General features: G+C 41.8%; 2 protein-coding genes and 1 pseudogene across 5 annotated transcripts; all 3 read left to right on the forward strand.

The window, feature by feature from the left end:
- Window positions 1-257: 257 nt before the first annotated feature.
- On the forward strand, window positions 258-9430 carry LOC136447378 (beta-1,4 N-acetylgalactosaminyltransferase 1-like). Of its 2 annotated transcripts, none has more exons than XM_066446223.1 (13): window positions 258-519; window positions 1113-1205; window positions 1730-1912; window positions 2343-2462; window positions 2718-2824; window positions 3261-3497; window positions 4038-4124; window positions 4592-4782; window positions 5205-5345; window positions 6106-6226; window positions 6754-6861; window positions 7633-7750; window positions 8248-9430. In XM_066446223.1, the coding sequence occupies exons 2-13, from the start codon at window positions 1141-1143 to the stop codon at window positions 8399-8401; spliced, it is 1632 nt and encodes a 543-aa protein (XP_066302320.1). In that variant the 5' UTR covers window positions 258-519; window positions 1113-1140; the 3' UTR covers window positions 8402-9430. The 2 variants fall into 2 exon arrangements, with proteins under 2 accessions (XP_066302320.1, XP_066302319.1); XM_066446222.1 differs by having other exon boundaries at window positions 1116-1205.
- Window positions 9431-11640: 2210 nt separating this feature from the next.
- LOC136447242 (methyltransferase-like protein 27) lies at window positions 11641-18210 on the forward strand. 3 transcript variants are annotated; one of them, XM_066445960.1, is made up of 7 exons: window positions 11644-11790; window positions 14213-14289; window positions 15138-15259; window positions 16054-16188; window positions 16446-16581; window positions 17052-17144; window positions 17981-18210. In XM_066445960.1, exons 3-7 carry the CDS (start codon window positions 15158-15160, stop codon window positions 18163-18165), a joined length of 651 nt encoding a protein of 216 aa, XP_066302057.1. In that variant the 5' UTR covers window positions 11644-11790; window positions 14213-14289; window positions 15138-15157; the 3' UTR covers window positions 18166-18210. The 3 variants fall into 3 exon arrangements, with proteins under 3 accessions (XP_066302058.1, XP_066302057.1, XP_066302056.1); XM_066445959.1 differs by having other exon boundaries at window positions 14217-14289; XM_066445961.1 differs by lacking the exon at window positions 14213-14289 and having other exon boundaries at window positions 11641-11790.
- A 516-nt stretch (window positions 18211-18726) lies between these two features.
- Window positions 18727-24463, forward strand: LOC136447077 (phenazine biosynthesis-like domain-containing protein; annotated as a pseudogene).
- Window positions 24464-24510: the final 47 nt, after the last annotated feature.

Raw genomic sequence — 24510 nt, forward strand, 5'->3', positions numbered from 1 at the left:
TAATTAAATTTTAACAAAAAGTAAAAATGTTCAGGCCATGATAGGACCGAGTACCTTGTGTATCTATTGACAATTCAATGGGAATGTACTAAAGACATTCAAAGTTCGCCTAAGGCTATATCGGGCCGTAAAGTTAGCCATTGTCTGTTCGCAATTGTTTGTCTGTAGTCTCATATGACCTCATATGGCTCCTACTCTACTGTCAAAGGTCACCCCGACTTACTTGTTCGACCGGTTTTTACTGACCTGACATAGTGAGATTTTCTGTGAGGCTACCAAACATTGCGTTCTTTTTCACATTATGTGAGCTCTATCTACTTTTTAGAACAGTTTTATGCATGTATTATAGACATATGGAACACAAACACTATTGAGATCGGGTGGGGACCGCTGGATAAAGTGAAAATGCCGATTCGAGACATGGAAACAGGGAGAATTAGCCACCCGCAATCAACATGGGTGACCCCGCAACTCTGTACATGACGGTGTCTTGTTGACAGTTCGCTCAAATCGGTTAAGGTGAGTACCTGGAGGGGTGATAGATTGTTCTCAGTACAATTACTACAGTATACACTTATAGTCACATACAAAACTTATGTTTCCAAAAATGATTATAACGGTTATTAGTAGAACATAGGATTGAGGGCACATGTCTGGATCGGTGACATAGGCGCTCTCTGTACTGTACTGGACTACATTATATCATCATAATCGCCAAGAAGAATTTGTATGTCTGTGGTTGAACTGTATAACCCAAGATGCTGGGGATGACTTGTTATGAAATTTGATATGTGGGTAGGTCTTTGACTATCGACGAATTTATGACATTCTGTCCCCCTGGTGTTTTTTTTTTTTTTTGTAGTGCAGCAGAGTTTGATGTTTCCGTGAAGTATTTTGTATAATTCTAACTTAGTCTTACTTGATATGATTCGATTAATATCAATTCTTATTTGATTTTAAAAAGCTTATAAGTTTGTCCTGGCTAATTTTCACGTACGTTTTCGGTGGTGCTGTAACATTAAAGTTACTGTACTTGAATTTAGCGTATATTTTTTACCTGCCCCTCATATCCAGCAATTTGTTTAATATGACCTGTTCTATGTTTACTCAAGCAGTTATGCCTACAGGATCCCTGAGACAATGTTCATCCCTATAATGGACAGAAAGTCGCTGTTGGTGGCGATTGTGTCGTTCATCCTCGGAAAGTAAGAGGCTACATAGCTTATCTTCTACCTTTTGTTGATGTCGATGAACTATAAAATACCATGTATCGGGTGTTATGAATATAATGGAACGGGTTGACTTGAAATTTTACAAGACATTGGAATTTAGACATTCTAATTTGTGTTTTCTTGAACAATTAACTTTGCTTAAAAAATGTAACGAACATAACACAACATTAACCAATATTTTACATTTCTGGACAAGTTCGTATACTACAAGACTTATACAAGAACTTTAAACATCCTAATGTCTGTTCAATAAAGGAAATAGCTTTTGTTGACCGGCAAAATTTTGGAGCTAGATTTCTATTAATTAGCATTGTTTTGGACGTACTATATACTCCTATCTATGGAATAATAATTTGAGGTCGTGTGGCGTAACGGCAGCCTTTTAGGCCTAGGACTTTAGGTCACTACACAAGCAATAGCTGCCTGTGTCCCACGTTAATTGTACTGTTGCAATTCTAATAAAATAAAAAATGACAATTTTCACGGTCCCCTTACAGCACCCTAACCACCCTCTGGTGCTGTATACCCGCTCTACCCTGTAACACGGACAGCCCGGTTACAGCCAGTCACGTCATCAGGCAGCCCAGAGCTCCTGCCGGCTACGAGTTCAGGACAATCCTGCGAACCTCACATCAGGAAGACGCGAACAGCAATCTACCATCGGACCCCCGAGTCACAGAGTTAGTACTGTACTACTACACGTTTGTGGGGAAATAGTTTATTGCAGGGTCATAGTAGCATGGAATCACCACAACCCGGTGATCGTGTGCTTGATTAACTGGATCGCACATTTGGTGACCATAGTAGCTAATCCTGTTTAAGTCCAAGTATTATGTTTTCCACGATCCTTATTGATACGCTAACACAACCCCAAACGACGGTTAACTAGCCGTAACAAACGCAAGTACCTCTAGATCCCTCATCCATTCTCGGAGAACTGTTTTAGAAATGACTCGCGGCTGAAAGTTTCAATAAGTTCCTGGTACGCAAGCAAAGGGTTGATACATAACTGATGGTTAGGCAACCGTCTGCCACCTTCCCTTGGGGCAAACTGTGCAGAAATTTCTTTTCCTGTTTTAGTAATGTCACGTTGTAACAATGTTTATCCAGGTACATAGGAGAGAAGGAGTGCGTTTGTACAGGAAAATGGCACAAAGACTTCTTCCCTCCCGAGAAGTGGTCGGAGAGGCAAAAGCAGCAAGAAGCTAGTCTGGAGAGGTACACACGACGGTAAGGAATCACAATCTCATTTTTGCATTATTTTTTAAGGAAAAAACAAAAGTCATTGTACAACAGCGGCGCACTGTACTCAGGCGGAAGGAGAAAAACAAACATTACCAAGCCGAGGCTACTTTTTTTTTCTTTCTTTCTTTCAGCCACCGAAGAGAAACAGTCTGTATTGGATGATATCATTTGAAGTTCGGTAACGTTAAGGTACATGGCGGGATGTTTAGCTGATATTGAAAATGCTCTTTTATTTTACAGACGATCGAATTTTAAAGATTTCCACAACCAAGTGGACGGGTTCTCTCCCATCAGCTACCCTGCACACGGACTGTACGTGCGACCACTCAGGGCTGTACGTCTGCAAGGTAACAATTTTGTAAATCGCACATCAGCTCTGTCGTATTTGATAGTTCTAGTTTCTCATCTGTAGTCCCTTTGTTGTTTTATTGTACTAGTTTTGCATTTCTAGTAGACTTGACAGGTAGAAGATGCGTTAATAATTAAGTTCGGAATCATCAAAAGTTATGAGCATGACAATTCATCTGTACAAACATGTGTTGTTAGTTATCAAAGTACAGGGCACAACTGTAGTCAAAAATTCGATGTGCTATTTAATCTTTTGTGTTGGAACAAAGTTTTAACACTGCACTCCATTAAATGTCATGTTTATGTCATGTTCGCCAAGCCAAATAACATTTATTTAAGCAACTGGATAAAATCAAATATCCAGTTGCTGGAGCTACTGTTATTTGGCGTATCTTATTACATGGATGTCTAAGCATCACAATGTATGGTTCCCAGGTCTTCAAATTGAGTGGTTCGACAGCAAGAGACATTCTAGCGGCGCAGAACTTCAGGCTAAACTCCACACGAGGAGAGGGATATTCAAATTACTCGCTGATGTCAAAACCGTGAAAGTCGAGGGAGTGGAAACTGCCGACTTGGTCATCAGGACATCGATCCCGGCTCTCCTCAACCTACAGTTACAACAAGTCGTCTACCAGAACACAGAATTTGACGGCAACACGTTCGACATAGGTATGTTTTTCTAACCGGTATACGGTTTCGTAAACATGCTTAACATAATAGATTCTTTATTTGTTTTTAAATGTACTCTGGAGGTGTTGGATTTGGAAAGGATGCATCGATCCTGTTGCCAACACCTCTCAGATTTCATTCTGTGAAGTTTGATAAATAAATAAGATAGTATACGGCTTCGTACACACTGCTGAACATACGATGTTTCTACTCGTACATATTTTTAATACTCACCTGAAGGCTCGCCGTATAGAATTGCGAGTATTTGCACTTGATGTTTGGACGACCACAACAACCTAAAACATAAGGTTACACAGTTGGTCATCAAGAAACATATAGCACAGGCATTTAAAATTAAAGTTCCTAAGACACAATTAAAACTAAACGGCTTTTGCCTTGCTAATGCTTAGATGTCAGAAACTCCTTGCCTTGGAACGTATGAGTAGAAGGAGTAGGAGTAGAAATCGTGAAAAGTACAGTACCACACTCAGTTACAGCAATTGAATAATCGTTTATATATACAATCCTCTTTTGTTCCAGTGGAATTCTACTTTGACGAGTTCAACGCCACCATCCCGATCCACATACAGCACAGGCAGGTCACGTGGCTCTTCGAGCAAGGACAAGGTGAGGTGGTGCAAACTCTTACTGCCTAGTTAGGATTACATAACAAGAACTGTATGACGATCAAGATGTATCGTTGACAATCAGGAAAAGTTTGAATGTAGGCTTTTGACATTAAGAAATTGCAAATAACATTCAGAATTCACATGCGGTAAGTTCAAATTCAGACTCCTTATGCGTGCTACCCGAAAGAGTTAAGGATGAACACCAATCTGTAAGCTAAAACTGGATCCAGCGCGACCAACTAGATGGATCAACGAGCCCTTCTTGTAAAAACGGTCGTAGGTCTGAACCAAGATGTCTTCAACTGTTCAGGACTTGGTTACAGTCGTATTAAAGGTCCCCTTGCGGTACGACCTCGTCAGGCAGCTGATTCACAGCTTTTAATAGGTTCTACCCTGGAATCCGATGCATGTTTGTTGATTTTGTTTCAAGATAAATACATTTTTTGTATTTCTCAACCAACATAGGTAGAGTTCAGGACCGGGTGACAGTCGTAGTAAAGGCTTTTCTGCGGTACGACCACGTAAGGCAGCTGGTTCACAGCTTTAGCAGGTTCTACCCGGGAACCAGAATCATCGTGGCAGACGACAGTCCAAAGGAGCGATACCAAGACATCAAGGAAGAATACACAGATCACTACAGGATGCCAGACTATGCCGTGAGTTATCAGTTGAGTCCCTTGATCGAGCACGTTAAAAGGCTCTACAGCAGCCTCATTACTTAGATGGTACCTACTGGCTCTACTACAACAGAAAAGTCATATCCATTTTAGTTTGAATTTTAATTTTGAAAGCCACTCTCACAATTTAAGGGTACTGTGTGCTCTACGTTGTAAGTTTTCGGCATCATATCCATTGCCGTTTCCAGATTGATTCAGACATGTTTGACTTTCGGATGTTTTTGGAAAGAATTTAAAGTAACTATGCTGTTGACAAACATGTCATTGTGTGTCAACTGAATACAACATTGAAAGTAACAACAACAACACACGTTTTGGTTTTGCATATTGGATGATTTTCATATAGGTGCTTTGGATGGATCCATACTGACTCATATATCATGACGTCGTATCTATTTTAGGGATTTTTCGCGGGGCGGAACCTGGGGTTATCCCAGGTCACGACTGAGTACTTCCTGTACATGGACGACGATCACTACCTCAGACCCTCCACCAAGCTGGAGACCCTGGTGGCTCTGCTGGACAACACGGACTTCCACGTGGTAAGTCAAATTTCTCTGTTTTAGTAAGCTATGTTTGTCAATTAGTGTAACTGCTTTCGCGGATTTAAAGCTCTACATGCCATGCCAAATGCATTGAAAACGGTGCATACTTCTTGCCCTGTTGTGTAAAAATCAATCACTACTCCAATTCTACAGTATAGTTTTATAGATCAATCAAGTTACATCTACTTTTGGTTGCTAAAACTGAACCCACTGCCCAGTACGTCTACTAGGATGCTTGTTGAAGGTGTCGTTTTGATAGATGCTAGCTACTTGATAAAGCATCCTTCTTCGTCCCAATTACCAGAGGTTAGAGTTCGAATCCCCTGACATGCCACGATGTTGTGCCGAAAATACACTACTTAACTTACTCCGCCCAGGTGAAGAAACGGGTACAGGACTTTTGTTGGGGGAGGAAAAAAGCGGTGGAAGTAAAGGGATGGGCTCTACCTCCCAATACCGTGAATAGACACCATGTATAGCAACCCACTTAAAAAATGCTACAGGACTACCTTTACCTTTTTACCTTATAACTCCCATGGATGTCATGAATGTTATGTTTTCAATATCGTTTGTGTGTCTGTCTGTTAGTGAACAAAACAACTTAAGAACGGATAAATTGATTTGTTTCAAATTTAGTGTGATTGTAGGGTGTGACAAGAACTTGTAATGATTAAATTTCGGGCCCCATAGTGACTTCCCTAGGTACTGCAGCGGAACTTCCGCTTCCGATATCTCATTTAACTTACTTTTACTCTAGGCCAGCGGTGCTTACGAGGATCTGGAGGAGTTTGCTTCAGCTATCCGGGTGGTTGGGAACCGGACCCACGCCTGCTTCGAGAAGCTGCGCAAGCATTACCACGAGATAGACGGCTTCCCCGGTAAACACACATTTTACTATTATTACAATGATAAAAAATGATAATACAAATATTTCACCCAATGACAACGCAATTGTTTTTTAAACATGAAATACATGACATGACATGTACGCCTTACATGACATGACATGACATTAACGCCGTTAAGAATTCCAAATTCAAAGTACATGTCATGTCATGTATTTCATGTTTAAAAAACAGCTGCGTTGTCATTCGGTGAAATATTAACGGTCACATAAAGTCGCTATATAAAAGGGCTGCGGTACTGCTGTGGTTCACTGTTTCCCCGGTAAAACACACCTTTCCATTACGCGGTTTTATTGGCAAGGTAACAGTTTCTTTAATAATTCCCACTTCTCATTCTCACCCTGACGCCTTTAAGTTGCCCGAGCCCGATTGTCAATATTTGTGCGACACACCGTGCAGTTCAGCTGACTATGTATACTATATACTTGTTGGCTGGGAGACTGTACAGTGGGTAAAGTTTGAGTTTGTATTATAAAACCAAATCATCTTCATCATTACAGACTGCTACGCGGCAGACCACACTGAGAATTTCTTCCTGGCGTCCACAGCTGAAGTGAAGGCGGTCGGGTTCGACCCGCACCCCGCACAGGCTAGGGTCGGACACCAAGGTAAGAACATTCTCATCATATCGGGCGGCTTGCCCGTACTAAGGCTGCTCTCTCGAGCTCTCTCCAGGCGTCACGGTCCGCCATTAGTTGGTCTAGTTATTCAGTCCTCACCCCTACATCCCCAGCAAGTTGGTCTATGTAGGTCCGTCGGGGTCACCCGACACAGGAGTGCCCATGAGTTGGCGTCCAGGGCAGGAGTTCGCTTACTAGCTCTTCTTTGTTTCTGTAGCTGTGTCCTGCAAACCGTACCCTTTTCTCTCGTATGGTTGATGATACGGATGGTAATGTTCCATCCTAAATAATTCTGAATAGCCCAGGTAATGTCCAAGGTTAACGAAGACAGTTTGTCACTGTATCTTCTGAACCAATCTAACAAGAAGTCAGGGACAGAACGCGTGCATCAAACATTATTAATAGTAACCGTTACAATGCCCCCTCTCCTTAAGCGGGTATCAAACTGGACTGCGACAAATTGCGTTAGGAAATTGCGAATATGAAAATTTGTACCAATTTTCCCTTGTGGTCACAAATGCGTGCGATGCAGAACAGAGTCTCGTGAGGGTAGAACCTGGAACTAGACAGGATGGCACTCAGGCTAGTTTTGCCACTAATTTCCAGTGAAAACCAATTATGCAATACACAATATTTAAGATTCATCAAAATTAGATTTTTCGGGGATGAGCGCTGCTTTGCGTCATTTTGCCAATTGCAATTTTTTCAGTCGACAAATTCTGCGGAACGGATTAATGGAATTCCCCTTAATCTTTACAGAGTTCTTCACTGCGGCCCTGGGCCGGCTCCGGATCGCGGTCTGCCGGTTCGTGATCGTCGGTCACAACAAGTCCGCGGAGCCGGACCCGCTGTACGAGAAATACCGCCGAACTGACAGGTAGGATGAGAGTTCGGTTTTCTTTATCACCATGGCAACAACACTTTTGTTACTTTGTTTCGTCATATTATATCATATTATAATTCAAAGTCTTCCCATTATTATTATTAACACGATTATTTCATTTTGCTTCACCATCTTAGTTTTAGTATCGCTGTATGCTTTTACCTTTAAGAGGCGTGTGATGTAAGCGTAATCATGTTACTTGGAAGTATTTTGATAGGGACGCAAACCATAAACACTGCACGAAAAGTGGGATTTACCATTCTATTCCTGACACAATTCATTCTTTTCTTCTTGTCTTTTTTCCTTCTTCACTCATTCATTCAATCAATCAATCATTCATTCATTCATTCATTCATCCGTATACATGTATATCAGTTCACTCACTCACTCACTCACTCACTCACTCACTCACCCATCCAAACAATGATTGATCAATTCCTTCCTTCATTCATTCATTCATGCCATCATTCCATATGTCCTTCCTTTCCCAGGAAGTATCGTGACATGCGGACCACGCACAACCTATACCGGGACAACCTGACCTGCACCGGGCTCAAGTATCCCCGGATAGAGACATACGCGCTGCACATCATGATATCGGCTGTCATTATCATCTGTGGCGTTTATATAGTTACAGAACTATAAGATACAGACCTATAAATCTGGCCGTCATTATCATCTGTGGTGTTTATACAGTTACAGAACTATAACTACTTCAGAGACATACGCGCTGCACTTGATGATATCGGCTGTCATCATCATCTGTGGCGTTTATATAGTTACAGAACTATAAGTTACAGAACTATAACTATGGCCGTCATTATCATCTGTGGTGTTTATATAGTTACAGAACTATAACTTACAGAACTATAACTATGGCCGTCATTATCATCTGTGGTGTTTATACAGTTACAGAACTATAACTACTTCAGAGACATACGCGCTGCACTTGATGATATCGGCTGTCATCATCATCTGTGGCGTTTATATAGTTACAGAACTATAAGTTACAGAACTATAACTATGGCTGTCATTATCATCTGTGGCGTTTATATAGTTACAGAACTATAAGTTACAGAACTATAACTATGGCCGTCATTATCATCTGTGGCGTTTATATAGTTACAGAACTATAAGTTACAGAACTATAACTATGGCCGTCATTATCATCTGTGGCGTTTATATAGTTACAGAACTATAAGTGAAAGAACTATAACTATGGCCGTCATTATCATCTGTGGTGTTTATATAGTTACAGAACTACTAAAGAGACATACGCACTGCACATTATGCTATCGGCTATAATTATCATATGTGGAGTTTATATAGTTACAGAACTATAACTACTAAAGACATACGCACTGTACATCATGATATCGGCTCTGATTATTATATGTGGTGTTTATATAGTTACAGAACCAGAACTATTGAATAGACATACAGAGACAGTGTCAGACTTGAAAGTTCATACAGTTCGTTCAGAATGAGCGACACATCTTTAAAAATAAAAATTATTTACCATACAATGACAGTTGTGAATGAAGTTATATACCTTACAAGAACAGCTATCAAATTCTAGCTTTAAAGGTTCGTACAGAAACGGTGGTCTGCGGTTCCTCTGGGGGCTTATCCCATATTGAGACAGCCCTGTACATAAACGTTTTCTTCGTGGCATTTGTTTTCATTTATTTATTTATTTGTTTGACTGTGTACACGGTACAACAGCCAAGGTTGCCCGACTAGCAGTAGCTATTGTAAGGGGCTAACCTTGCTGCACAATACATAGTGGAATAAAATAATTACATTTAGTTAAAGGAACCAAAACCTTGCCCTGGGGAAGTTGTAAAGGGAGTGCTCCTACTGTGAGCTGCCCAGCAGGTTGAGGGCTGGATTAATCCCCCATAACCACATAAATTCATAAAAGGATTAGATGTCTGCCAGCCTGGGACAATAGCAGGGACAGATTACCATAATAACTGTCAGAGAATTCAAACTTTTTTTCTGTACTGGTTTTTCTATGAACAGTATCAAACAATGCAGAATGGCCCAGATATCTGTCAAAAAGTCACATAATCCAAGGAAGTTTCAATCAGATTGGATAATCAAGGCAATGCTATCTACAACTTTCAGTTTGGGGGAAGTCAACCTTGTTCAAATCTTCAAACTTTCAAATCGACCCTGTCAACGTTGTATTAGAGTGTCTAACTGGTTATAAATTTCCAATGTCTTCCCAACATTAGCCTAGGTAGTTGTGTGTCTAGAAATATGACTTGGGATTTTTTGCGTCTTCTTGTTGTTGTAACCAGCATAGAATAGGGCCATGTAGAACAGTACATATAACTGCTAGCCAATGTCTCAAAGCTAAATTGCAAGCCAGTGTTGTCATTACTTTGTTTCTTGGCTAACTGTCCTTCAAGCTAACTTCTTTATGTGTAGCCATACTTCAAATTCTTATATGTTATCTATATATTTCAAACATGACTTAAAGAGTAACTTGTACATGGTAAACTTTCTTAGCCAGGCCTCCACTGATGTGCACTGTACGGCTGCCAGGCGCATACTGAAGCCTATAGTTTACATTATCCCGTATTTATATAGTTTTACTGGGGTCTTTAACAAGATAAAATCATACAGGTATACAATCATACAAGCTCTCACAATTGATATACATGTACATTCTATAAGTAACACGCTATAGAATCTAAAGGGGAGAAAATTCATTGTCTATCAACGGGCTGTGCACTGGAATAATAGTAACTTCATACTGGGACCGGGAAGTTTAAACGGAGAATGGGTCCCCCAGGGACCTCCATGCCATAGTTTTAAAAAGTAGACAGTGACATGGGGGGGGGGGGGGCAAGTCGCATTTCCGTATGATCCACGGAGTTGAGACTCATGTCAGGTGTCAGCGATGACACTTTCCGTGTGTTAACAGAACGCTCCTGAGTCTACTCGAAAACGCGTGTGTAGACTTAGCCAATATCACTCCTATAACCGCTTTCTTACGACAATGCCCTATCCTTAACAACGCCACTAAGGACCACTAAGCGGATGTCTGTCTCAATGCAGAAACGTTCCAAAAAATTGTTAGGGGTTCATAACATCTTGTTACACTAGAACTTTGACAAACAAAATGGGAAAAGGTCAGCATTGCGTATTCAACCATAACCCTGTAAACTGTACTGAAACGGACAAAATGAAACTACACTAATTCATCACGGGGGGGGGGGGGGGGGGGAGGATATGATGACTTTTCACAATGAAAATACCTCCCCCCCCCCCCCCCCCATACACACACACACCGATGGTTCTTCATTTGATCTACATGTAGTACCGTTAAGAACTGGTCCGACAGCGTACTTTTCCATGATCTCATTATTCGCTCTCTCACGTTTGTACTGACCTAAAGGATTAAGCTAAATAACCCCATAATCTCTTCCTTTGTTATCTGAAGGAGATTAAGGACATAACATGTCCGTGGTTACAATGTATATTAAGTTTGTAGTTGGTTGCCGGTTGCTGAAAATCTAACAGCTTAACGAAGGTGTCTAGATCCTCTCTAATATGAAAATTCTGGTTTCTAACTTAATTATCAATCATTTGACCAAATTTGTTTGCGTTTTGCACATTATAGACCATTTACCGTACCAGGTGCGGCATTAAGTGTGACCCGCCCAAACACCAGGTCATCCCAAGTGCTTGCGTTTTACATGGCCCTAGATAAAATATATTTTCTTTCTAAATGATCGTGTTAAAACTATCTACCTCAAATCGTCAACTTTCTACATGGCAACATTGCAAAATGTAAATCCCTCCTGTAGATGCAAATAGAAAGGAAAAACGACCATATTAGTATTACACATGTCATGACTGCGCAAGTATAACCCCCTGTCTTGTGGGCGAAATGGGTTGTTCCAAACAGCACATCAGAACTATTTAGGGATTGGCCGTTGTCTTGTCTGACACGTTTCTTCAAGCGTCGTCACGGTTCTAGCTGATCTGAACACAAGGCTAGGGTACTCGACATTGAACAGGTAAGTCCGTCTTAGGAATATCTTCCTTGTGTACGCTAGGTGTGACCAAGGAGGTCCTTATAAACTACCATGTGTGACATGTAAATAGTTCGTCGTTAAATTTGTCAATGGCAAAACCAAGTGCCTGTGGGGCTGGTTCCTGCGGTGATCCGTTCAAAACAAACCAATCCCACGAAAGCAGTGACAGGGGAGTCTAGTGATACACTTCTTACCTTTACCCTTAAATAGTCCCATCCTCATACCTGAGGGGCGGGGACTGTGCATGGTGGCCCATACTTCTGTGGACTACAAAATACCTAGTCTCCAAGCAGACCCAACGGTTGCAAAGACCGTAGCCAACTGGCAGAATGAGTTTTTGACGGTGAAGATCTGCTTGGAAATTACAAAATATCTTCGGCACTACTAAGGCGTTGTAAGCTGGCACACTACTTTGTGACACGCCTCTTTGCATCTGAAAATAGCATAGTCCAACTGCTGTGCCATTCCGAGTTTTTACTGGACCGTTCTTTGATACTTTATCAACAATTGGTGTGCTAAATTATATCACCCCTCATTTATGACGAAATATTCACTTTTGCAACCCAAAGCTTCTCCCATACAGCCCCAATGTAGCCTCTACCAGGCTCCGCGGATCGCTGGGAAAACAGTAGAAATTGGCCAAATAAAATGAATTGTATAGTATGAATGGTATGCCGAGGGTAGTCCGCTATGCAGGGAAGGTCAATAGGTGACCCACGTGAGTCGCCTATTGACCTTCCCTGCATAGCGGACTACCCTTGACATACCATTCATACTATACTATAATACACTATACTCTACTCTACTCTACTCTACTCTACTCTACTCTACTCTACTCTACTCTACTCTACTCTACTCTACTCTACTCTACTCTACTCTACTATACTATACTGTACTATACTATACTATACTTTACTATGCTATGCTATACTATACTATACTAAACTATACTATACTATACTATACTATACTTTACTATACTATACTATACTAAACTATACTATACTATACTACACTACACTACACTAAACTATACTATACTATACTATACTATACTATACTTTACTATACTCTACTATACTATACTATACTATACTATACTATACTACACTATACTAAACTATACTATACTATACTATACTATACTATACTATGTAGTCTCCAAACACTTGTGTGTAGATCAGCCGATGACGTCAAATGAAAAGCCTGTATAGTTTCACCTGATTTTCTTAAGTTTTGCATATTACAGACCATCTATTTAGGCCGCGTCATGTGTGCGTACGCTTGAACATCAGATTTCGTCTTTTCTACTGCCAAGTCCGATAAAAAATCAGATTATCGTCAGTCTGCACATAAGTTAGTAACAAAACATGTGACAGGTACAAATATGGATGAATGAATGATTTTATTGAACAACATTTGAATTGTATCAGTCACAATGTATGGCAATTTACAGACAACATAGGTAACAATCTAGTTCTATCTCAGAATATTTCTAGTTACTATAAGATTATATCCAGTGTAATTGCTATATGGAACTGATACAGACTTAGAGTGGCATGTAAACAAGGGGAGGGAAAGGTGAGGGCACTGATGAACATAGGTAACTGACTTTCCCATGCGTTCGCGTTTTACAGAGAAATTGATAGAAATTTAGAATATCATTTTTTTTTTCCGAATTGGGTAAAAACTATTTACGTCAAACCGTTTGGTTTCTCCAGAGCATTGCAAAACGTCAATCCCTGCTGTAGATGGATATATACAAGGGATCCATGTCACACATTATTACTGAACAGCTGTCTAGCTATATACAGCGTATTGAGGCCAATCTGAACGTCATCCTGACTGACGGTATCCTGTCAGACAGGTGATTAATGGGCTCAGACTAGCCCGTCTACCAGGCCCCGCGGGATGGCTGGAAAAATAGTAGAAATTGGCCTAATAGAGTGAATAGTATTCGACGGGAGTCGGCTACGGAGAGAGAGTCCGATATGCCATCCAGAGCGGCAAACTGTACCCTTATAGCAGACTAACTCCTCTTGCATGTTTTTCTGTCTATTTGGCCAATTTCTACTCTTTCCAGCCGCCTCCGGAGCCTGGTAGAGGCTAGCCTCAGACGCCCTACTGACCCAAATACAAGGCACAACGGAGCCATGTCATACATGACTTTAAAAAAAATTGCCTAGCTATATATAGTGTAATGAGACCAATCAGAACGTCTTCATGGCTAACGGTCATGAAGACAGTCAGGATTGATTGCTTCAGCCACCCTACTGACCTAAATACAAGGCACAACATTGCCATGGCACACATGACTGGACAAGTATTAAAAAATCATCTAGCTATATATAGTGCAATAAGCCCATTCACGGTTCCGTTTTCCTGACTAATGGTATGTTGTCAGGCAGGTTTTTGCAGGGGTGGTGTTCTCACCTGTTCTACTTACCACGATACAAGACTAGGACTCTTGGCGTTGAACAGGTAAGCTTGTCTTAAGAAAGTTTACCTTATCATGGAAGATCATCTGTGTTGGTACTAATCATAATACAATAATACAAACTTTCTTCCAAGGTCTTCCAACACTAAGGTAAACATAGGATCAAATTTTCAATGACCACTGTCGCCTTCTTCAGGTTCAATAATGGCCTATCATTTCGGAACGTCAACTCGCGAGAGTTGCAGACATATTTTTTTTATCTAATCTAATTTTACCTTGTCTACGTTAACACAAAGGTGTGGCAGGTGAATAGTTTGTTGTTACATTCGTCAATGGCTATGTCGCGTGTCTGCGACGCTGGTATGAGCGACCTGAGGATCTTCAGCGATTGAAAAGTTCTGGGTTTGAATCCCTGGCAGGCCCTACATGCCAGTGTGCCTTTGGGAAAGGCACTTTACACCTAGTTCCTCATTCGGATCAGATGAAATCGTATCTTTAATCCCTGCTAGAGGCGTCCTGTCGGATGGGGCATACAACTAGAATTCAAGTGGTTTAAGCCTATCTTACTGGGCGGAAACTTGTTGACACCGTTGCCAAGTTGTTTCCACGCGGTTTCCAATGAACGCCAATTCGTCGCCTGCATGGCGATATTTTTTGACAGTTAAAAAACACAACCAAAGTTGCAAAATACCGGGAATGGACGCGAAGTATTTGCGAAGTAGCTGCGTTTCCTAATCCTGTAAATGCAGAAATGTTCGCGATGGTTTTATTCTTCGCGGTTTTCGCGGCGACGTTTCACCGCGAGCTTAAAACCACTGCAAACAAACAGGTATACAAGATACCGAAAACAAGACCTCCGTGCACGGAGGTGACTACTTAATTGTTGCTGCAGGCTCGCAGCAGACGACAAACATGTCGGTGGGGAAGAAGACAACCCCCGAGATTTTCGACCCCGAGTCGACCCCAGAAAAGACGGCTGAGTACTATGACAACTGGTCCGGGCATTACGAGGAGGTGCGTTGTTGCGTAGAAACAAACATAAACAAAGAAACAATCAGGTGTTTTTTTGTGGTAAACACTGTCACCTTAGATACACCCTGACGTCACAGCTTCCCAAAGTGACGCTGACCAAAATAAATCTCCAAGCAGATGTTGGGGGGTACCATTTCTGACCGCCGGGCTTCTCGGACAAGTGCCAAACCCTACTGAGATTCCTGGCTATTGGAGAAGCCCTGTATTCAGGGAAGGGCAAGGTCTTTTAGACCAACATCTGCTTGGAGATTACTAGTAAATCATATAAACTAATTCACTGTTTAATCTATACATGTTCAGTATGATGCATTGAATGTCTAAATGGAGGAAAGAAAGAGAAAGAGAGAAGAAGAGGAAGGTCTTTTAGACTAAAATCTGCTTGGAGATTAGACAATATAAGCCAGTTCACGATTTAATGGACGCATGTGCAGTGTGATGCATTGAATGACTAAAAGGAAGAAAGAAATACTATCGATACTATGTCAAAGTTGAAGACGCATGCGCATGGCCATTCTTTGCGTATTGCCATGAGCCTTCAGCTCTGAACTATAACCAATCAATCAATCTTTATTCTGAAATCAACATTGCAGGTATGTCTGACGACACACCTGAATTACATTAGATTTCTTACAGAAGTATGTTAAAAACATTACAGTGGACCAGATTTAAAAAAAACACATCACAATAGTCATATCTATGCGCTTATATACAAACCGCCAATGTATCACACTGCACATGCGCATTCCAGCCTATGAGCTTCTTGTCTCTCCCCATAGGAGATCATGACGCAGCTGAAGTGCACGGGTCCCCGAGTCTGCGCAGCCGCAGTAGCGAAAGCCCTGGGCGGCTCGGATCGCGGCAAGGTCCGGATTCTGGACGTGGCGGCCGGGACCGGGTCGTGCGGGGAGGAGGTGAGGGGGGTCAAGGAACTGTAATACTTGATCGGTTCATTGATCGATTGATTGATTAATTTATTGATTGATTAAATTACTGATTCCTCAATCAATCAATGGATAGATCGATCAATTGATAATCTGTTGATTTGATTAGTTGATTTATGGATAACCAATGTAGTAATTTACCAATCAAACAATCGTGATTGATTGATCGATCGATCGATTTATTACTTTTTATTGATTGATTGTTTGATTGATCTACCGTCCCTTAGCTGGTGCGGCTGGGTTTTACGGACCTAGACGGGGTGGACGGCAGTCCGGACATGCTGAAACTGGCCGAGAGAAAGCAGATCTACAACCGACTCATCTGCGACTTTGTCGGACCAAACCCTCTGGACATCGAAAACGGTAAAGAAGATTTATTTTGGTGGCAAATCCATGTCTTCAGCAGTGTTAGGAAACGCTTAAGCCCCCGTCACAAAAAAGAAATTCAGCTCGGCCGACGTGTTGGCGAGCTTCAAATGTGCATTTTCGGCTGAAGTACGGTCGAGGTCCTGTCGATTATGCGGGCTTCGGGGGATTTTTAGAAATCAAAGTTGATCCAAATATTGGCCTTTTACCAGGTTAGTCGATACTGACTTCGTCCATGTCCAAGAGATGGTACCATCTCATGGGGATTTTTAGTTTTTAGTGTTCGACGGGCGTCGCCCGAGATTTTCATTGGAAAATACGGTTGACGCTCGGGCGATTTTGAAATTCGGCGAGCTTCGGGCGATCTACAAAGTCGGCCGACGCTCGCATGAATTGTGACGCCGGCTTTAGGAAACTGCCAGCATGGCTATAAATTGCACGATTGAAAAGATTTGTCTTCTCCGCAGACACCTATGACGCCATCGCCTGCTGCTCTGCCTTTGCACCGGGACACCTGAAGGAGGAGTGCCTGCCTGAGCTCATCCGGGTCGTCAAACCTGGTGAGCAGAATTTAGAGACAATTGATTCATGATTTGATTTTGATTTATGATTTAATGAAATTGTAAACAGTACAATACACATGGGCCACAGGCAGCTGTTGCTGGTGTCGTGGCCCACACACAAGACAATACAAAGCACATAGACTACAAATAACAAACGGTCGGTAAATACAATTAATCTAAAAAGCAGTGTAATAAAACATAATTTAACTATCGCTTCGTATTACTACTATTCTATCTCTACAACTTGATAAGATTCGGACATTACTTCTAAACGTTTCGAGTGACATCCATCACTCTTCTCCAGCGTCACTAGCATTGAATGTACACTCCACAATAGTGACGGAAATAGAAGAAAGTAATTCGTAGCACACACACACACGCATACACACACAAACACGCAAACACACACACACACACACTCACACACACACAAACGCACAAGCACACATACAGACGCACAAGCACATACACAGACACACAAACACACACAAAGGCACAAACACACACACAGACGCACAAGCACACACGCGCACAAACACACACACATACACACACACACACACATGCACACACACGCACACACACAGACACGCACAAACACGCACACACACACAGAGACTCAGCCCCCCCCCCCCCACACGCACACACACATACACACATGCACACATGCACACACACAGATAAGGCAAAAATATGCTTTTATAAAGACATGAATACACCCACCCACACATACACCCACACGCGCGCGCACACACTGACAGATAAGCCCAAACAATATTGTGCTCCTTTGAGATGAAGTAAAACACGCTAACGGTTCCTGATCTCGTCCCCAGGCGGGTACATCGTCATCACGTTCCGTGAGGAGTACCTGCACACCGTGGAGAACTACAGGGACAAGCTGGAGCCTTTAATGGCCCGTCTGCAGCAGGAGGGACTCTGGGAACGAGTCACGCGCGAAGTCTTCCCCAAGTTCTATGAGGACAAAGACGGGATAACGTTCGTCTACAAGGTCATGTAGAGGACGGCCTTTCAGATGGGATTTGATGAAAAATAAATGAAAATGCATATGAAAAACGAAAATTGTCTTGATGTTCATTTCAACTGTATCCCTAGACCTCATCTATTCTTGATGTTTCATTTCAACTGTATCGCTAGACCTCATCTAGACTTTATATATTCTGCATCTAAACTATACAACCGGTATAACCACTATCTGGCGTGACATACCAGCTTCGCAGGCACGCACGCAGCCGCGGCGACCAGAGTTATATATCTATCATATGTTATCAAATGACCTGTCACACCCTAACCCCATATAATCTACCTCAAGATTGCTTTTAAACGATTGATCCTTACCGTACTTGTTGGTTACCACTGCTACGTTGCCGTCACACTATGCTTACTTATCAAATGCCTTAGAAATGATCAAGGATTTTCCTTTGGGGCTGTTGCTAGATACACTTTAGTATAGGATTCTGGCATTGACTGTCAATAATTCAAATTAGCTACAAAAAATGTAATGAGAACGTCATTTTCTATGTCGTATTCTCTTAATCATAGATCAGAGGTTGAACTAGACATGAGTGACAGTTGCAAGGCATCTTTCAACGGTGACGTCACCGTGACATCATGCAACGGTGACGTCACGGTGACATCATACAACGGTGACGTCACGGTGACATCATACAACGGTGACGTCACCAAGTCATCATACAACGGTGACGTCACCAAGTCATCATACAACGGTGACGTCACCATGACGTCATGCAACGGTGACGTCAATAGCAACGTGATTGGTCAGGAGGAGAGGTGGCTGCCGATCTTCTAGGTGGACGCGTTCACGGACAAACCGTTCTCCGGAAACCCCGCAGCGATCTGTCTCGTGGAGGACGGAGTGAGTCATGTTTTCCTCCATGAAAAACGGAGGTATTGTTTTTCGTGTTTGCTTGACTGATGTTTGTGGTCAATATCACTGTAGAACCACTGGATAGATTGTAATGAAATTTGGTATGTGGGTAGGTCTTGGGAATATGAAGGTCAAGGTCAATTTTGGCCCCTGGTATGTGACTGTTGTCAACTATGCAGCTATTTTTACTTTATCTTGAGGGACTGAAATGTATTTTGGTTTGTCCGTGGTTGTGACAGCTACAGTAGTATGGGTTATGGTGTGGAAAAAAGGATGGAGTTTGCCTTGTTTAGATGTGATTCCCCAGAGGCGAAATCATTTTCAGGATTTTCGAGCGTCTATAAATTCTTTCATTGATCTATAAATGATCTTTCCATCATGTCAATGACCAATGGTGTCTGTTTGCTCATCTAACAGGACTTGACGGATGAAGAACAGCAGAAGATCGCGGCCGAGATGAACCTGTCCGAAACGGCGTACCTCCGAAAACTGAGCGACGAGGACGATTTTTCTACAAGTAGAGAGTCGCCTCGCAATTTCTTCGGCTCAATGTTACGTTTTGTTGATAGCGTTCCGAACTAGTGGGTGTCCATCGTAAGCCAACGTTGTACTTTGTCTTCATGTTTAGGTTCCAAGTTTAGCCTGAGGTGGTTCACTCCGACCAAGGAGATCGACCTGTGTGGCCACGCCACCCTCGCCTCGGCCGCCACTCTCTTCTATATCATGGGTGAGTAGGTCCTAAATAACACGAATTCGGTCTTCTTTCATTTTTGATAAAGAGGATAAAGGAGCTTGATGTGTATAAGATGCCTCGCCCATTTACAACGACGTGTTACACAGAAGGAGTAAGCCATGCCTTCACAGTAAGTCAAGATATCAAAGCAGCGCCATGTTTTCTTGCACACATTCTTTTCCAAGCGTAAAACGGCCAAGATTACTTGAAATTTATCAGCTATTTGGGGCACCCCTTGTTTCTATGTACAAAATGATACAAAACGTTATTAAATGTATTCTAAAACCATATGAACTAAATAAACAAGACAACAAATTAGAAATAGTTTTATCAGATTGGTGAATCAATTCAACATAGTTTTCTTAAATATACACATACTGCAACCTTATGCTTCTTCTCCACAGACGTTTTGACAACTTGTCTGCTGTTTATTTCTGCTGTCTTCATCAGTTAACGTCTGTAGAGAAGAAAAATAAGGTTGTATAGGCTAAGAAATTGAAACAAACGAACTTTTTTTTATCATTTTCAAGGCAACCCCAGCCCCCAGTTGACGTTCCAGACCCGGAGCGGAGCGCTGTTCGCTAAGGGACAGGGAGACTACATTTCCCTGGACCTGCCGGAAAACGTGCCAGAACCAAAGGTAGGAACTGGTACATTCTATTACATTACATTCTATTACATTACATTACATTACATTACATTACATTACATTACATTACATTACATTACATTACACGTATGTACACATAAACACACCTTTCAATCTCAATCTTAAGTCGTTTAGATCAGCATGGCAGAAATACACATACTTTATACAATAAACACACTCAAGGAATTGTCTCGTTCACTCATCAACGTTAAATGTACGTGCACATAAAGACACCTAATCTTCAAGAAGTTGTTAGGGGTATAAGATGTTAATATTCAACGTTTATGAATGTCTGTAGAGTTTTTCGGACAGCCTTATTTGCTGGGTGGAAGTTAGTGAAGAATCGTCACTGACATTCAGAAAATGCTTGAATCTTTTCCCCCAAACATCCCTCGAATCGACAACATGACATTTGTGCATTGCTAACAAACACTTCCTTCTTTTTCACCTTAGATAATGAAATATAAAACACAATGTTGCTTTACTGTTTCCCTTTTTCGCCACAATAATCCTTGATGACATGCTATCATAATGATGATGTTCTGTTTCTTTGTAGTATGTATATTTCTTTTCTACTCCAGGACAGACAAGCTTATAGTCGGCTGATACAGGTGAATACAGACCCCCCGCCTCGCCTACTCTTCATAAGTCTCCTCAACAACTGCCTCGTTAAATCTGCTACAGGCATTTGTATTGCCAAGGAGGTTGAAAACTCCTTGGTATTTCTAACATCTCTTGACCCACTTATACTTTCTAAGTTTCTTTATTAAACTGATTTAATGGGGAGAAATGTGAGTACATTTTTATTTTCTTTAAACAGCGATTGGGGGCCGACCTACAATGCAACATGTATGGTTGGTCTTCCAGTGTCACTCCAAAGTCAGTCACTGACTATTTTATTTTATTGCCTTTCTTGTTGTACATAACAGGCTATTGTAGGCACGACCCCTGTCCAGGACGTTCTGTACTGCAGCTCTGTAGGCGGAGACCTATTGGTCAGGCTGGCAGACAACACTACAAGGTCTGAGCCACATATTTGTGTAAAATTCATGAATTAAAATAAAGTGACCTATTGTTCCATAGAAGAATAACTTAATTGCACGACAACTGTACAAGGCACGATGTACGGCAACAACTATCAAACATAGTGAAAAATAGAGGTACAGGAAAATATTTAATATCCTAATTACTAATTTAATAAGGGCTAGCATAAGGCTTTGATATAGTGTTACAATTCAGTGTTTCAGTATTTTTGTTGACTTCATGGTTTTGATATGTAATTTTATTGTACTATTTGTGAAATGAATGAATAAACCCATGATATATCGTATCAACCCATATTGCATTGTGATGGTATGCGAATGAGGGATCTCAGATATTGCCACATTTCAAGTGTTGCAAATGGCTTGAACATATCGTATTCCCCATCCCCACCAGGGGTGTTCTGGAAAGCCTCCAGCCTGACGTGGGCGCCATGATGGCGGCTCATACAGAGGGCAAACTCAGGGGAGTGGCTGTCACGGTCAAAGGTAACGTCATCTTCAGTGAACCGATAACTACCGTTTACTTTATGAACATTTTATCCGTTCCTGTAACAATCTGTCTGTACCACGTGCACCGTTTGCGTTTGCACGCACGCCTTTGTAGATCCGCGAAAGCGGGTGTCACACGTCAGCAAAATGAACTATTTTTTCACACAAAAATCAAACTTATATCAATAAACCTGAAAACAGATTGGCAGTTTGTTTAACACATTTGATTCGACTGGGCACTCACACTGCTCATCTCAATATTACTACTTTTCAAACAGGTTTTCAAAACCACTATTTATGTTTACAGTCGGTAGCTACCTTATAGGTAGATCAGAGAATACAAACTTCTCAAGCTACAGGGCGTTAGATCCTACATTAGTACTACTGAAGTAAATGTTTTCAATGAATCAGGCCTATACTAAGTTTTATATTCAGGACGTCCTTCCAGCGGTTGTGTGAATGACCAGGGGATGGGGTTAATCAGTCTCACCGTGATCCTCTTTATGACTTCTGTATCTGTATCTATATAGCCGGTATAACCGCCATTAGGCGTAACACACCAGCTTCGCAGGCACGCGGCGCGGAAGCAACTGGTCATATTACACTGAACGGTCTGTTACACCTAGTCTTTGCATATCTGACTGCAACCGTTCTTTAAAGCTACTTAGTGAGGAAGCTTGTAGTACTTGATGACATGTATCGTCCTACGATCAGTGGTTCATTAAAAATGACTTACAGCACTTCCTATCAGCAGGAAGCCCAGACAATAGTATATGTGTGTGAACGGCCAGGGAGTCGGATACGATTTGAATCGCTTTCAGTCAGTTGCGCTGTTACACCTACATGGCTGTGTTATCCTTTGATCTGTGTTCTTTCATGAATGACCTACTGCACTTTCTATCTACAGGAAGCCCAGAGAACGGGTGTGTGAATGAGCAGGGGGTCGGGTACGACTTCATATCCCGGTTCTTCTCGCCCTGGTACGGCGTGCCAGAGGACCCTGTCTGCGGATCCGCTCACACCGTCCTGGCAAGCTACTGGGCCAGGGAACTCGGCAAGACTGACTTTTACGGTTTGTGTGTTTATTGCTTATTTATTGGATATAGGAGATTCTTCTCACCTGCTAACGTTTCGGTGTCTATCAGACACCTTCTTCAGAGCTTCTGACTGGAGTACTGCTTCTCAACGCTATAAGTAGCTGATGTAGGTGGCGCTTTTGCGGTGAGAACACTGTCCCAAATGTGGCTAAGATTGAATCCCCCCCTCGCCTCGGTTCATCACTGGTGTTGTCTTCCTTATCCAGAAGGCCTCCTTAATCCAAGGTATCCAATCCAATCCAATCCAGAGGTACGTCTGTTATCCTCTCTGTCGATTACCTTAAGGAAGCCGTCTGATTGACACCGAAACGTCAGCAGGTGAGATTACCAGGTTGTGTAAAAAAGAATCTCCTATATCCTATATTCGACCGACCTGATGAAATTATTTCCGGGGCTATTGGACTACCTTTACCTTACCTGTTTGTTTGTTTGTTTGTTTGTTTGTTTGTTTGTTTGCAGTTCGCCAGGGCTCTCCTAGAGGGGCCGGGTGAAACGGCGGAGGGGAAGGGAAGGGATGGGTTCCACCTTCCAATACCGTGCCCTAGACACAGTGGATAACAATTGCAACCCTGCGGCCTCGAAATGGCTATGGGACTAGCTACCTTAGCCTCCGATGCAGACTCCTCCCGGCTGTTTTCTTTTTCAAGTTATTGTTTTTATACTATTTTGTTTTTATACTATTTTATTACATATTTTTCTAATTGCTGGCCAACAACAAGAAAAAATGTAATACTAAAACGGGAACTTAGAAAATGAAAACAGCCAGAAGGAGTTTGCAAAGGAGGCTATAGCTACCTTTACCTTGCTTGTTTGCTTGCAGTTCGCCAGTGCTCCCCTAGAGGGGGCGACTTGAAGGTGCGACTGAGAGAAGACGGACGTGTGGAGGTGGCGGGGAAGGCCGCCGTCGTCTTAAAGGGGAAGATTAAGATCTGATATGTGTCTTGAGTGTAGAACTGACTTGCAGATAAAGTTAGACCGCTGAAGAAATGTATGGAGTGGTATTGAGTGTTGAGGTGTCGTTAAGGTGTATTTGATATATGGTATTTATGGCGTCTACCCGTCGGTTACAGGGTAAAATGATCTGCTCGACAATTGTACATGGCACAATGTATGGCAACAATGACAAGGCAATCAATACAATGAATAGCAAATTAGTCTATTCTATTCCATTCTGAAAACTATAACTACAAGAATATGGACGTAAATGGCGCACTGATACGTTAAACGTTTCTGTCTGTTACAATACATTCTCTCTTTTGTAAATTGCTAAATATGTATTTACATATGTAAGTACTTAGATATGGTGTCGGGGCATGACATCAGTAGATTGCAATTGAGCTTCAGTTTAATCACATAGTTTATTTAGTCTAAATGCGGTGCAAATTATGCCATGCAAATAAAGTTCGATTTTGAAAACGGTCAGCCTTTTCAGATAGCGTCAGTGAC

The sequence above is a fragment of the Branchiostoma lanceolatum genome, chromosome 13 (genome assembly GCF_035083965.1).
Source record: "Branchiostoma lanceolatum isolate klBraLanc5 chromosome 13, klBraLanc5.hap2, whole genome shotgun sequence".
Taxonomy (NCBI): Eukaryota; Metazoa; Chordata; class Leptocardii; order Amphioxiformes; family Branchiostomatidae; genus Branchiostoma; species Branchiostoma lanceolatum.

Excerpts from the sequence above, each read along its gene's own strand:
- LOC136447378 (XM_066446223.1), top strand. The coding sequence starts at position 1,141 with ATGTTCATCCCTATAATGGACAGAAAGTCGCTGTTGGTGGCGATTGTG. Across the intron at positions 4,125-4,591 it reads GCTCTTCGAGCAAGGACAAG|GTAGAGTTCAGGACCGGGTG; the intron begins GTGAGGTGGTGC and ends CAACCAACATAG. Across the intron at positions 7,751-8,247 it reads AAATACCGCCGAACTGACAG|GAAGTATCGTGACATGCGGA; the intron begins GTAGGATGAGAG and ends TTCCTTTCCCAG.
- LOC136447242 (XM_066445961.1), top strand. The coding sequence starts at position 15,158 with ATGTCGGTGGGGAAGAAGACAACCCCCGAGATTTTCGACCCCGAGTCG. Across the intron at positions 15,260-16,053 it reads GGTCCGGGCATTACGAGGAG|GAGATCATGACGCAGCTGAA; the intron begins GTGCGTTGTTGC and ends CTCTCCCCATAG. Across the intron at positions 16,582-17,051 it reads CCCTCTGGACATCGAAAACG|ACACCTATGACGCCATCGCC; the intron begins GTAAAGAAGATT and ends TCTTCTCCGCAG.